The sequence below is a fragment of the Heteronotia binoei genome, chromosome 1, assembly GCF_032191835.1.
Source record: "Heteronotia binoei isolate CCM8104 ecotype False Entrance Well chromosome 1, APGP_CSIRO_Hbin_v1, whole genome shotgun sequence".
NCBI classification, from domain to species: domain Eukaryota; kingdom Metazoa; phylum Chordata; class Lepidosauria; order Squamata; family Gekkonidae; genus Heteronotia; species Heteronotia binoei.
Window position 1 is genome coordinate 138,745,827 of NC_083223.1, and position 14,887 is coordinate 138,760,713.

Here is a 14,887-nt window from a genome sequence, read left to right on the forward strand (position 1 = left end):
AAGACTCTAGAAGAGAAACTGAACAATCTTAAAATTGTGCTACTAACAACATTTCATTTTTTCTCTAATGTTCCTTTAACATTTTGTGTTTATTTTCTGTTTTCCTAGTTATCTGGTTTTCTTGAACTTTTGGTGGAGTATTTTAGAAAATGCCTGATTGATATTTTTGGGATCCTTATGGAATATGAAGTGGGACATCCAGGACCAAAAGTACTGGATCATAATTCAGCTCGGAAAGAGGATGGACAATCCATAACACAAGATGCCAGAAAAGAGGAGGAGAACGATGATGAATGTATTGCTTATTTTGATGAATTTGAAGATGAGGAGGAGGAGGAAGAGGAGGAAAATGAGAAGACTGAAGGAGAAGGAAAAAGCACTGTTTTTGCTCCCCCAGATGCTATTGCTGAGCCAACTGAGAGGCCAAAACAAGCCAGTAAATTTGACAAGCTGCCTATAAAAATAGTAAAGAAAAATAATCTCTTTGTTATTGACAGATCCGACAGACTTGGGCGTGTTCAGGAATTCAACAGTGGACTTCTTCACTGGCAGCTTGGTGGGGGTGACACAACAGAGCACATTCAGACCCATTTTGAGAGTAAGATGGAGATCCCTCCTCACAGGAAACTGCCTCCTCCATCAAGTTACTTAAGTAAAAAGAAGAATGGGGAAGGAAAAGGAGAATCAGAAGAACAGCAGGACAAAAGCATATCAGCCACCATTGATGATGTCTTGTCAGCTCGTCCAGGAGCATTGTCTGAAGACTCAGACTCTGCTTCTCAGACAGATAGCAGTAAATTTCCATTTGGGATCCATCAGGCCAAAAGTCATCGGAATATCAAGCTGCTAGAGGATGAGCCAAGGAGTCGAGATGAAACTCCACTATGCACCATAACTCATTGGCAGGATTCTTTGGCCAAGCGATGCATCTGTGTGTCAAATATTGTCCGCAGCTTATCTTTTGTGCCTGGCAATGATGCTGAAATGTCAAAACATCCAGGCTTGGTGCTGATCTTGGGAAAGTTGATCCTTCTTCATCATGAACACCCAGAAAGAAAGCGTGCACCACAGACATATGAAAAAGAGGAAGAGGCGGACAAAGGGGTGGCCTGCAGCAAAGATGAGTGGTGGTGGGATTGCCTTGAAGTCTTGAGGGACAATACATTGGTCACATTAGCCAACATTTCTGGGCAGCTAGACTTATCTGCTTACACAGAAAGCATCTGTTTGCCAATTTTGGATGGCTTACTGCACTGGATGGTATGCCCATCTGCAGAGGCACAGGATCCTTTCCCAACTGTGGGGCCCAATTCAGTCCTATCGCCTCAAAGACTTGTACTGGAAACCCTGTGTAAACTCAGTATCCAAGACAATAATGTGGACCTTATCTTGGCCACTCCCCCATTCAGTCGTCAGGAGAAACTCTATGCTACTTTGGTTAGGTACGTTGGGGACCGCAAAAATCCAGTTTGTCGAGAAATGTCCATGGCACTCTTATCAAACCTTGCCCAGGGGGACACATTAGCAGCAAGGGCAATAGCTGTGCAGAAGGGAAGCATTGGAAACTTGATAAGCTTCCTTGAGGATGGGGTCACTATGGCCCAGTACCAGCAGAGCCAACATAACCTCATGCACATGCAACCCCCACCTCTGGAGCCGCCTAGTGTAGACATGATGTGCAGGGCAGCCAAGGCTTTGCTGGCCATGGCTCGGGTGGAGGAGAACCGCTCAGAGTTCCTTTTGCACGAGGGCCGTTTGTTGGATATCTCAATATCTGCTGTTCTGAACTCTCTGGTTGCATCTGTCATCTGTGATGTACTTTTTCAGATTGGACAGTTATGACATAAGTGAGAAGCCAAGCATGTGTGAGTGGAGATTAGAGGGTCACATATAACTGGCTGTTTTCTGTACTTGTTTATCCAGTGTAGGAAGAAGGAAAAAAAGAATATTTGCTCCTCTGCCCCATTCACTATTTATCAATTGGGAATTAAAAGAAATAATTGGAACAGTTATGGAATTAATATTTGCTGTCTATGTGTATAAGTACATCTTTTATTTTATTTTTTTAACCAAAGTTGCTGTCTAGTACATTCAAAGGTCACACTTTTTTCCATGGATATCCTTTTTGATGCCTTTTTCATGTTTGTATCACATTTTGTGGGGAGGGAAAATACTGCAGAACACAATTTGATGGGGAAAAGAATAAGCTCACCACTCTGAAGCTCAAAAGTGGGGGGGGGGGGCATACCATGCTGTGTGTTTTATTTTTCAAGAAGGAAAGAAAATCCAGCCACCCTTTTCACCGTTGCCCAAAGCGCTCTGTGCAATAGAAGAATATTAGTGATGTAGGTGTAGCGGATCAAGGAAAGGGGTTGGTCCATAGACTGCATAGGAAATTATCTAGGGTTTCTCCACAGGAGAATGGTTACATTAAGGGTAGGAGCAAAACAAATTCTTTAGGGAAGGTTGCAACACACCTGAAGATGATCAACATAAATTGCTTCCTCATCAGAACTGTCTCATCAGTATCTATTGTTAGACCTTCCATAATGACAGTTCTTCACAATTCCTTTTAATCATTTTTAAAATATTTTTTATTGCCTAAGGGCCGTGATGTATATAGAAGTTGTACATTAAACATACCCTCATCTCTTTTTTTATAAATACAAGAATTTAATTCTTTTTTTCCATGATGTGGTAACTACAAAGTGATGGTAGAATTAATTTTATTATTATTATTATTATATTATTATTATTATTTTTGTTTGGGCCATATCTCCAAAAATAATAACAAAAGAATCACCGCCACCACGAGGGTAATGTACAAGTTTCTGTATGTATAAAGTCATGCTCTATTTCGGGAGAGCAATTGCTCACAACTTGCTTTATAAATCAAGATGTGGAAATGGCTACAAATGGATTGATTTAAGAAAATGGTTACCTGTCTACAGATAGAAAAAATGCATATACAGGAAAAAAGGAAGAAACACAACTTCAAAGATTTTTCAGTGAGAAGAATCCGCATTTGTATTTCAAAATAATGTAGTTTAAAAAAAGAAAAAACTTGATGTAAATTCCTCCTTTTCCTCTGGCTTAATGAATATCATTTATTCAGTATAAAATCTTTATATGTTCCACATGTTAAGAATAAATGTACATTAAATCTTGTTAAGCACTGTGATGGGTGTTTTTGAATAATGTTTCATTTCACCATGAAATCAAACCACTTCAATGAGTAACAACAAAGGATATCCTCTTCCTCCAATCAAATGGTTGATCGTGGATTATTTTCCATTTGTTGTTCAGGTGACATAACAAGTTACTGTCTTTTGAAAAATGGTATCCACCAGTTTTTATTTTAAAGTAGCCCATAAAAGATTATGATGGAGTTTGGCTGATGATCACTGTACACGCACAAATGGTGCTGCTTTCAACAATGAAGTAAGTCTTATAATAAAGATTTATAGGGGTTTTCTTTTCTGGCAATAATTAGCTTGAAGGTACTAGTTTGTACTTCAAGTACAATTTGTCTGAGTCGTATTTTGTATCCACTATAGACAGCCAGAGATTTGATTTAGTGATTTCTTATGAACCAACAGCTGTTCAGGGCTCATCCAGTGGTTGTTGTTTCCATCTCCATGGAGAAAGCAAAATTCAGTAGTATGTTCTGCCATGTGTGCTAACTTGGCCCCTTCCTAGAAATGGAGAGGAGTAGTTCTTTGTGTGTTTTTGCACACACATGGGCCTTTGGATTGTGCAACAGATTTCTGCATTAATTGCCATAGCACTAGCACCATTCTTAACCTGAATAGCTTGAAGGCTATGTCATGTGTTAGCAAAACAAGCAATGTGCTTACTACGCTCTACCCATGAATTAGAAACTGGGGGCAAAACCAATGACATGTTCCTGCTCATATCAGTGTTTTGCTTCCCAGAATCCACATTCAGATCACATCACTGGTTGCACCAAGATGGTTCTTCTTTTTTGCACATTGCTGCAGCAGAATTAGAAGCAGCTGTCAGAAGGCAGTTCCCATAGTGCTGTGGCAAAGCCCTGAGAACTCTCATACAAGTGATCCAGCAGAGCAGGACTTGCCTGGCTCATATCAATAATTATTACTCAGTTTCAAATAGAGATAGTGTTCCCCATTCTGTTCATTTGATGCCACTGTATTTTGAACATAATTCAAGACTAATTTTTTCTGTTTCTTCCTGGTTCATTGTCTTGACTATGAATGGCTGCATATTTTTGCCTTTCTTTTGATTTACTGCTAGACAATATATTATCCCAGTTGGCATCCCGATAATCTTGTTCATATAACTTGCTCTAACACATTAATATAAATAATTTCATAGACAGGCAAAGTACATACTATTATCATCCAAGTTTGAAACGTGACTCCCTTGTGTCACGAAAGGTAATTTTTCCTTCTAGATTTTCTTCTATTGTAATATATTCACTTTCAAATCACCCACAGTAACAGTCTCCATCTCTTTGTTTCTTGCATAACAATGTGTTCAGAAGTATATGTTAAATTATAGCCCACTTGTAACTGTACGTCATGAAAAGAAACAGATTCAGGGAGCTATAAAAACTTTCAAAGCATTCTATGATGGGAAGCTATATCTGGCCCTTCTGACTTGTTAATTATTGTTAAAGTCATTTTAACAAATGCATGGATTCAGTATATTTTCAAAGCCATAGCCTGACCTCCATTCTTGTCTGTCCTGTATCCTCCTTGTGCACTGATTTCCTTAAGTAATTTTTTAAACTCAGCTTCAGAGAATGTGTCCAGCTCCATTAGGACTAAAAAGCATTAGAATTGTATCAAAACTGAAGAAAAAGCAAGCTATTCTTATCAGGATAATCTAAAGTTATTAGGCATATTATCAACAGCAAATGAGGAAACACTAATTGTTGTGTTACTCATTTTTAAAATAATTTAACAAAATAGTAGAAACCTTGAAAAATGTATTAATAATAAGGCATCTGGGATAATCAGTAGAAATAGCCTAGCTACTTATGTCCCTGCATGCTCCTTATGTTAACTAAATCTTTCTGCCTTCATTTTCACAGATCAGTTATCAGAGAGTAAAAAATGTACCAATATTACTATTTTTGTGAGAAAATGCTTTGTAGAGAATAAATAAGAGGCCATGGAATTAAATGATCAACTAAAAGTCAAACTAAAAAACCTTTTGGCATCAGGGACCAGTTTCCTGGAAGACAATTTTTCTAGGGATCGGTGTGGGGGGGGGGCAGCCCTAGGGTTTTTGCCACCCCAGGCCATCCCCCCATGCCCCTGTCCCTGCTCCCCCGTGGGGGTCTGTAAATGAGGGGGACTGGTGTTGCTTCTGCCACCTTCCTGCTAAGCGGCGAAGGGCAGAAGCAGCCAATCTGCCTCCCCTCCCATTTAAAGACCCCTGCCAATCACCAGGGGTCTTTAAATGAGGGGCAGGGGAAGGTTGCTGCTGCGCTGCCCCTTCTGCCCGCCCGGGATCCAGGCAGGTGAAAGGGCTAGTGTGGCGCCTTTGCCTCACTCTGAGGCTGTGTGGCCCAGTTGCTAACAGACCATGGACCAGTTCAGGAGTTGGGGACACTTATATTAGCTGATTTTTTATTTCATCAGCAGAGCCGTAAAAACAATAATGCCTGGATGGGCTTTGTGTATTCTTTTTTAAACTCAACTAAGCATGCTATTTTAAGGGACTGAAGATTCTGGAATAGGCTGCCAGACATATAAAAAATTAAAATAGTGTCTCTTACAGAGAGAATTCTGCTGGCAAAAAAAACACAAACAAGATGTATGGTTACTATGATGTAACAAGAAAGGAAAAGGAAAGGTCTCCTGTGCAAGCACCAGTCGTTTGGGGTGACGTTGCTTTCACGTTTTCACGGCAGACTTTTTATAGGGTGGTTTGCCATTGCCTTCCCCAGTCATCTACACTTTCCCCCAACAAGCTGGGTACTCATTTTACCAACCTTGGAAGGATGGTGAAAACCCAGCTACCGCCAGGAATCGAACTCAGGTCATGAGCGGAGCTTAGGACTGCAGTACTGCAGCTTTAACACTCTGCGCCATGTGGCTCTTAGATGTAACAAGTGGGCCCTGCAAAAGACTTGCAGGAGCAACTATCCCATTTGCCTGACCTTCACTTCTTTCCCTCTCTCCCTATTCTCTGTGTCTCACACTGATTCCTCACTAGCAGTTGTTCTGCCCCCAAGCATCTGCTTTTCCCAGTTCAAGTCATCAATTCCCCACCAGCTGCTGCGTGGGTGCATTTTGATCTGTGACTCCCTCCAATTTCCCTCACACCTTCCAGATCTCCAAAATACAAGAGCAAGAAACTGTAAGGAAAATTGGAGGGAGCTGTGGATCAAAATGCACCCATCCAGCAACTGCTGGGGAATTGATTGCTTGAAATGGGGAAAGCAGATGCCTGGGGGCAGAGCAACTGCTAGTGAGGAATTGGTTACTCTCTTTCTCCCTCCTGCCACTTGTTCACTTACTCTTTCGTGCACGCATACCTGTCACTTCCTCTCTCTGCTCATCACTCTTCCAGCCTCCAACCTGCTTTCCAGCAGATCTCCAGGAGTCACAATGGAGCTCCCAGCTACAAATCTTAGATTCCCCTAGGTTGCCAGCTCCAGGTTGCAAAATTCCTGGAGACTTGGGAGGGTAGCATCCTCAGCAGCATATAATGTCATAGGTTCTACCCTCCAAATCAGCTATTTGCACCAGGTGAACTGATCTCTGTCATCTGGAGAGCAGTTGTAGTTCTAGTTGATTTCCAGCCTTCAACTGTGCTAGTTCCCCTAGAGGAAATGACTGCTCAGAGGGTAAGGTCTATGACATTATACCTATCTGATGTCCCTCCGTTCCTCAAATCCCATGTTCCACTCCTCAAATCTCCAGGAATTTTCTAACCTGAAGGTGGTAGCCCTATCTCCCCGCCCAGGGGCGGATTAAGGCTCACTGGTGCCCTAAGCACTGACCAATCTTGGTGCCCGCCTCCTTTCCACACTGACCCAGTCCATTTTAGTTGTTGACCTGTTTGACCAGATACACAATGCAGGTTGCAGCAATACAAAAATTTATTCATATGATAACACAACATACTGTACAAACTAAGCCAAGCTTGGGCTACAAAAAGTTCTACAAAAATGCAATACATCTATTTTAATATTTCACAAATGTATCAAAGTTCCAATATTCATGACCTGAAAGGCATTTTTCTACATTTCATTTTTGCAAAATCACTGATAACATCCTCGAAATTACCTAATACTTCTCAGAATGTCTGCTTCAATTGTTAATATACACGGTGAGTTGAGTCTTTCTTGAAGCATAACTGATCTATTTGGGTTTTTTACACATTTCAGTTGTGAGAAAGACCTCTCTGTTGTGCAGTTGGTGACCATTAATGTTAAAAATATTCTTAAGGCAATTTCAACATTTGGAAAGGCACTCTCTAGTTTGTCTTCTGTAATTGTGTTGTAAAGTTCCATGTGAGTGAAAGATGTTTTCTTGGTTGTTTTAAACTTATGAAGAACATATGAATGGAACTGCTGAAGCTCTGTAGACAAAGTGTTGTTCATGTCATCTGGATAAGCATCAATGAGTGTCTGACAAGTCTTTGAGTACTTTTCAGTTTCTGATAATTGGGAATTAGCACCTTGTTGGGTGGCATTAGGAACATCTATCAGACAAGAGAATCTGCCTGCTATTTCAGCGTACGCCTTTTGTCTCCTCCTCATTTCCGTTTCTAACTTTTCAACAATTACATAAAAAGTGGAGATACAGAACTTGTCTCTGGCACCTCTGGTGCATTTCCATCGTTGGGATTGTCTTTCTTATACGCTTACGTGTTTGAGTTGCTTTGTATTCTACATCAGGGTGGAAGTATGTCTTTTGCAAGTGATTCAAATCTCTCAGACTCATCTCTTGATGTGTGCAACTGGTCTGCTAATGATGAATACAAATCTGCACATGTTTGCAAGATCACATTTTCATTTTGAAGAAGTTGACTTGTTCTATGAAACTTTTCTAAAGTTTCATTCCAAAAATTCAGCATGAACACAAATTCCAGCTCTGGCATCTTGTTTGCAGTATTATTTGCCTCCCTTCTAGTGTCACCTTTTTGCAACTGGTCATCTGATAAATCTTCCAAAGCTTCCCAGAATCTTGAAGAAAGAGTTGATAATTGCTGCAGTTGCCACAGCATGTGCTTCCCATCTTGTGTCTGAAAGTGATTTCAACACTTTTTCATTTCCAGTGCAATCACTGAGAATTCTCCACCGAGCAGTTGAGGCTGAAAAGAATGTGTAGAGCGGTTGTACAGTGGAAAAGAAATCTAGTGCAACTTGACAGCAATCCACGGCACTTCATCCAACTAAATTTAGTGAATGAGCTGCACAGGGTACATAAATGGCAAACTGATTTGCATCCAAAAGTTTTTGCTGCATGCCATTGTAACGTCCAGACATGTTGGCAGCATTGTCATATGACTGCCCTCTGCATTTAGCAGAATCCAATTTACAATCATCACATAAGTACTTCAACACCTACTGTAATATAGCTTCACCAGTGTGGTTTTGTAATTCCAAAAATATGATAAATCATTCAACTGGCTGTCCATCTTGCAAGTATCTGAGCACTATGTTCAGTTGGTCAACATGTGAAAGGTCAGGCATTGAGTCCATAGACAGACTGAAGTACCCAGAAACATTACTTTCGTCAATGATGACGGAGTGCACTTTCTTTGCCATTAACTCAATAAGTTCCTCACATATCGTTTTGAACAGGTACAAAGGGTTGCCTTTTCCAGCATTGCCATACCGTAATATGTGAGCAGCCAAGAATGGGTCAAACTGACTTATCAATTCAAGTAGCCCCAAATAATTCCCATTATTGAGAGACCCAAATTTTTCCACTTTTCCTCAGAATGCCAATCTTCGTTCAGCCAGTGTGCAAATGACTGCTACAACACGCCGAAGCACATTCTCCCAGTAATTGTACTCCTCTTCAGTTTGTTTTTCCAATGGATGTGTCAAGCCTAAGCCTTGTTTCCGAGTTAAATATGTCAACATGGCATCTCGTGAGTTGTACTTTTTTCATGGTTGTCAATTACAGCAGTGTTTCGCCAGCCACTGAATCCCTCATTTCCAGCAAAATGTGTTGACCCTTTGGGCACAAATAGTTTACAAACAAAACAGTAAACTGATCCTTTTGAAGGAGAGTACAACAGCCGTTCTCTCTTGTAGTGTTCACCATTGGCTTTTATTCAAAAAATATATTCTGTGAACAGTATCTCTTTGATTTTCCACTGATAAAATTGCAACACGATTTGTCAAATGGCCCATTGTGGTGCTGACATTCACTGGGTCCACAAGCAACCCAAAAAGTCACATCATCGCCATAAAATTCATCCCACAACCCTGGGTCCTTAGCTTTGTTCATTTCATCCTTGGTCAGTTCTCTAAACTCTTGGACAGTTCAAAAGCATTTACACATCTTGTCGTGGAAGTAGGTCCAGGTTGTGGCACTTCATCATGTGCAACGTCATCATGAAAATCTGGGCTTGCACCAACACTGCCTATTTCTGATGAAGGAGATAGATTTGATTCACTTCCTGTCTCTGAAGACTGACACTGATTTTGATCTGGATCATCTTTCTCTGCAGTCTGTAAGAAGAAATCTGTCAGCTTTCCTGTCTTGGCTACAACAGACAGATTCTTTTGCTCATTCTCTTTTGCACATTTTCTCTTTTGTGCACCACTCAACTGAACACGCTTCATTTTTGGCATTTTCATGGGGCTGAAAGGGGCAGAGAGGGTCATTGAAATGACTGTCATGACAACTAAATTTGGCTCCATCATTTTACTTTTAAAGACATGCATTTTACTTTTAAGCATAGCCTATGACACTGCACCTCGCCAACAAAAAATAGAAGATAACCCTAGGGTGCACCATGATCAATTTGCACTAGTTTTATCATTATTATTTTTTTACAAATCTTCATTTTTTTTCTTTTCACCGTTTTTCCAACTTTGTGGTGCCCCCCATTGGCCCAAGTGACCTAAGCACGTGCTTAGTCTGCTTAATCCGCCCCTATCCCCACGCAACAGCCCCTCTATCTTCAGCTTCCTATCGCCTCATCTCCTTCTCAGCAGCCTCTACCTAGGAATCACAGAATCATACAGTTGGAGGGGACCTCCAGGGTAATCTAGTCCAACCAGCGTTCCCTCTATGTTGAGTTAGTGTGAGCTAAACATAGTTTTTTAGCCTCCAGTTTGCACATTTTTGTCTTAGCTCAGGAAAAATGGCCCCAGGGCAAACTAATTTATGCTCACAACTTTCATACCAGCAGCTCATGAATTAGAATTTTTACTCTCAACTTCCACAGCTTAGAGTATTGAGTCAAACCCCCACAATGCAGGAAGTTCACAAATACCTTCCACCATGCCCCCAGTGACCCCACTCTTATGTCCAGGAGATGACAAAAAAAAAACCTCCAGGATCCCTGGCCAAACTGGCCTGGAGAAAAGTACACCCTGGCCCCTATAGTCTTTCTCTCCAGTGCAGATCAAAGCAGCTAACATCATTGTTTTCTCCTTTTTTCCCCATACAACAGCTCTGTGAGGTAGGTTAGCCTGAAAGTATGTGTGACTGGTCCAAAATCAGCCAATCAGCTGCCACAGCAAGATATAAATCTGAACCTGGGTCTCATAAACCATACTTTGAAGCTCTAACTGCTACACCACACTGGCTTTCATAGGGTGGCTGCTGTTGAACAGCAGCAAGTAACCAGGCCTACTTGAGTCATGCCAGTCAAGTGGTATCAAGTCACTCAGAGGTTGTTGCTCAGCTAAGGTTGCCAATCTCTAGGTAGGGCCTGGAGATCCCCCAGAATTAAAACTAAACTCCAGACATCTGTCTCCTTGGAGTAAATGGCTTCTTTGGAGGGTGGACTCTCTGGCATTACACCATGCTGAGGCTTCTTCCCTCCCCAAACCCTGCCTTCCTCATGCTTCATCACCAAATCTCCAGAAATTTCCCATCCTAGTCAGGCCTGGCCCTAATGAATACTCAAGGTCAAGATAGGCCTGGAAAGGGCCCTGTCCCCTCCCCCTGCCTTCGTACTCACAGGAAGTGAAGCCTGAAATGCTATGGTTGTCTGGAAACAAGGACTGAGGGAATACATTCCTTAAAGCTACATGTGCTCCTTTTATCATTTTCAGGCTTTTTAAAACCACCATATATATATATATATATAATTTCACTTTCTTCTTTTTTTTTTTGCAAACCTGGACCCCTTTTCAGGTTTGTAGAGCGTTCAGTTGTAGAGAGTTGTAGAGAGGCCCTTCACAGCTCCAGTCACCAGATTTAAGTATCCAAAGATGTGGTGGTCTTTGCAATTAGAATAAAAAATAAAGGAATCAGTGCAGGAGCCAATCAACTTTAGTATTTTACTATACAATTGCTAGTGTGATCCTTTTGAGCTAGACATCCTCTATTTCCTAACCCATTCACAGAAAAAACATTTCTGTATGCCAAAACTAATGACAAGCAGAAAGTAAAGAAGTCAATGGGATCCGCATTCACTGCTACTGGAACCTGCCTAATCTTATTGCCATTTGTCTTTCTTGTGCTGACAGGAAAGGAAACCATATCTCTGAGCAGGTGGCCTTTTCTTTAAATATCCAGAGTGAATGGAGAAGGAAACAATAAAGAAACAACACAAGAACATAAGAGAAGTCATGTTGGATCAGACCAGTGACCCATCCAGTCCAAGACTCTGTGTCACACAGCGACCAAAATTCAGGTGCCATCAGGAAGTCCACTAGCAGGGCCAGAACTTCAGAAGTCCTCCCACTGTTGCCTCCCAAGCACCAAGAATACAGAGCATCCCAAACATAGTCTTCCATCTATAATATAGTATAAATTCTATACCTTGTGGCTAATAGTCACTGATGGACCTCTGACCCATATGTTTATTCAGGGCCAGCCCTGCCACTAGGCAAACTAGGCAATTGCCTAGGGCACTGACCTTCTTTGTTGTTCAGTCGCACAGTCGAGCCCGACTCTTTGCGACTCCATGGACAAAGTCCATGGACTGACCTCCTGGGAGGTGCCAAATTGGGTGCTCCCCCATGTGACTCAGTGACCGTATCAGTGCAGGGGAGGCACCAGAAGTTAACCTTGCCTAGGGTGCCAGACAGTCTAGGGCCAGTCCTGTGTTTATCCGATCCTTCTTGAAGCTGTCTATGCTTGTAGCTAGGACCACTTCATGGGGCAATGAATTTTACATGTTAATTACTCTTTGGGTGAAAAAGTACTTGCTTTTTATCTGTTCTAAACCTGCTGTTTGTTAATTTCTTTGAGTGTCCACAAATTCTTGTACTGTGAGAAAGGGAGAGCAGGACTTTTTTCTCTGCTTTCACTATCCCATGCATAATTGTATAAGCTTCTATCATGCCATCCCTCAATTGTTTCTCCAAGCTAAAGAGGAGACTGTAATTGGTTTCATAGAATAATTCACTTTTCTTTGCAGAGATGATTTTGTGTCTCATTGGTAACTGTTTGCATCACATCCTTCAAACATGGCAAATTGGGTCAGCCAACAATTCCTGCACAGAGTGCCAGGCCTCTTTTGAAAGTGAACGGGAGAGTGGCTAAGGAGGACAGTCAGCTTCCCCACTCCTGGCAACATGGATAGGTGCCAGAAGGAGGAGAGTGTTGTAAATCCCCTCCCCTTCCAGGCCAAGGCACTGGGTGGGAAACAACATCAGGGCAGAGGCAAGTCAGTTTGTCAGGCTTCTCCAGTTTGGGTGATTTTGTCCCCCTTCCCGCTGCAGCAACCCAATCACCATGGTTGTTGGTCCATACAGTTCCTGTTACCCCAAGAATAAACTTTCCTGGTGCCAGAAAGGACTGCTAGAGGGAGGGGAATGCAGGAAAAAAAATGCAGCCTGTTGAACTTCTCACTGACCAAGGATTTTAATTTGACATTACCACACCCTTCTTGCTGAATCACAGAGACTCAGAGCTGATCCTTCTACTAGTAGCTCACAATGACACACAAATATAAGGCATATCAGGTCTCAGTCGGTCTTAGGGTTGCTAATCCACAGTTGGGGGCAGGGAATCCCCTAGTTTGGAGGCCGTCCCCCTGCTTCAGGATTATCAGAAAGCATGGGGAGTGTTGAATGTCCGCTGAGCACTCCATTATGCCTTATGGAGACCAAATCTCATATGGTATAATGCAGGGGGGGGGGCAACGATAACTCTCCAGATGTTTTTTGCCTACAAATCCCATCAGCTCCAGCCAGCATGGCCAATGGCTGGATCTGATGGGAGTTGTAGGCAAAAAAACATCTGGAGAGCTACCGTTGGCCACCCCTGGTATAATGGATAATTGATCTGTGACTGGGGGGGCGGCGCTTTTTTTTTTAGGCACCAAATTTTCAGCATAGCATCTGGTGCCTCTCCTTTTAAAAAAACCCCATGTTTTTAAAATATTGAACCATGGGTTCCAGTTCTAGGAGCTTCAAAAGAAGGTGCTCCCATCCTCCCTGATTTCCATTGGAGAGAAGGCATTTAAAAGGAACATGGTCCCTTTAATGTGATGGCCAGAACTCCCTCCAGAGTTCAATCATGCTTGTCACAACCTTGATCCTGGTTCCACCCCCAAAGTCCCCAGATATTTCCTGAATCGAATCTGGCAACCGTAGTCTATCTACCTTTTGAACACAAACGCTATTCTAAGGATACACATAAAATAAGTTATAATGTGGGAATTGGGGCAGGCCTATTACCTTCAGAAACAAGCTATATACCAAGTTATATTCTTAAATCTAGTTAATAAACAGCCCAAGACTGGCAGGGCTAATAATTTTTTTTTAAATTGTTATGGCCTTCCTCATATGACCTAACATTATGCAGTTACATAGTAAAGAGTCCAGTAGCATCTTTAACCAGGGCTTTTTTTTTTTTTAGCAGGAATGAGTTCCTGCTGGGCTTTTTCTACCAAAATGCATGCATTTTACAAAGAAAGCTGTGTTTCTGAAAGCTTATGCTACAATAACATTTGTTAGTCTTAAAGGTGCTTCTGGACTCTTTACTATTTTGCAGCAACAGACTAATACGGTTAACTCCTCTAAAATTATGCAGTTAAATTATTTTTGTCCCATAGTTAAATAAAATCTAGTTAGTTACTGGAAATCAGTCCTTAATTCATGACAGATATTTTCAATACAACCCATTATGAAACAAAAGCCTGCCATCTCCTCAGTTATGCTCCAGATGTCTCACTTTTAAAAGCGGTAGCTTCACCTCATCTTCCATCTCTGCTTTAAATATAATTTAACATATTGTCCTAGCATATTAGTGTGCCTCTGAAGAACAAATTAAAAGAGAAGGTTTGCTTCTCTAGCTTGTTTTTCCTAGCATTTGTTATTGAAAACCTTAATTCCATATGAGTCATGCTGCAAGACACAGCATCCTTCATTTGCAGATACATTTCCTAAATCTGTTAACTTTAAATGCTCTAAGGCAGCTTTGTGGTTTAGTACTTGCCTGGCTCTCGTTGACTGACAGCAACTGCCTTTGGGCAATGAAGCATGTGCTCATTGCTACTATAACTAGGCATGCTCAACATGATGCTCACCAGGTACAAACAGGCAGACAGTTTAGGGCTGGTTCCAGGTTTGTGTAGGCCCTGGGTAAGAGACTATAACTGAGGCCCCTTTCTCACTTCGAGTCCCTGTTAGGAAGAAAGACAAGGTACAAATGAAGTAAATATCTTTTTTTTAAAAACCCAAAAAATTAGAAAAACCTATTGTGACCCAGTCAAGATTACACAGTGAGCCTAGATTAAGGCTGAG

At 41.5% G+C, this 14,887-nt stretch overlaps 1 protein-coding gene across 10 annotated transcripts in view; it reads left to right on the forward strand.

The window, feature by feature from the left end:
• ARID1B (AT-rich interaction domain 1B) overlaps nt 1–3,181 on the forward strand; it is a 670,312-nt gene extending 667,131 nt beyond the window's left edge. For all 10 annotated transcript variants that reach the window (XM_060241209.1, XM_060241219.1, XM_060241263.1 and 7 more), the window contains one exon: nt 109–3,181. In XM_060241209.1, coding sequence (XP_060097192.1) covers nt 109–1,842 — 1,734 coding nt within the window. In that variant the 3' untranslated portion in view covers nt 1,843–3,181. The remainder of the gene's footprint in view (nt 1–108) is intronic.
• Nucleotides 3,182–14,887: the final 11,706 nt, after the last annotated feature.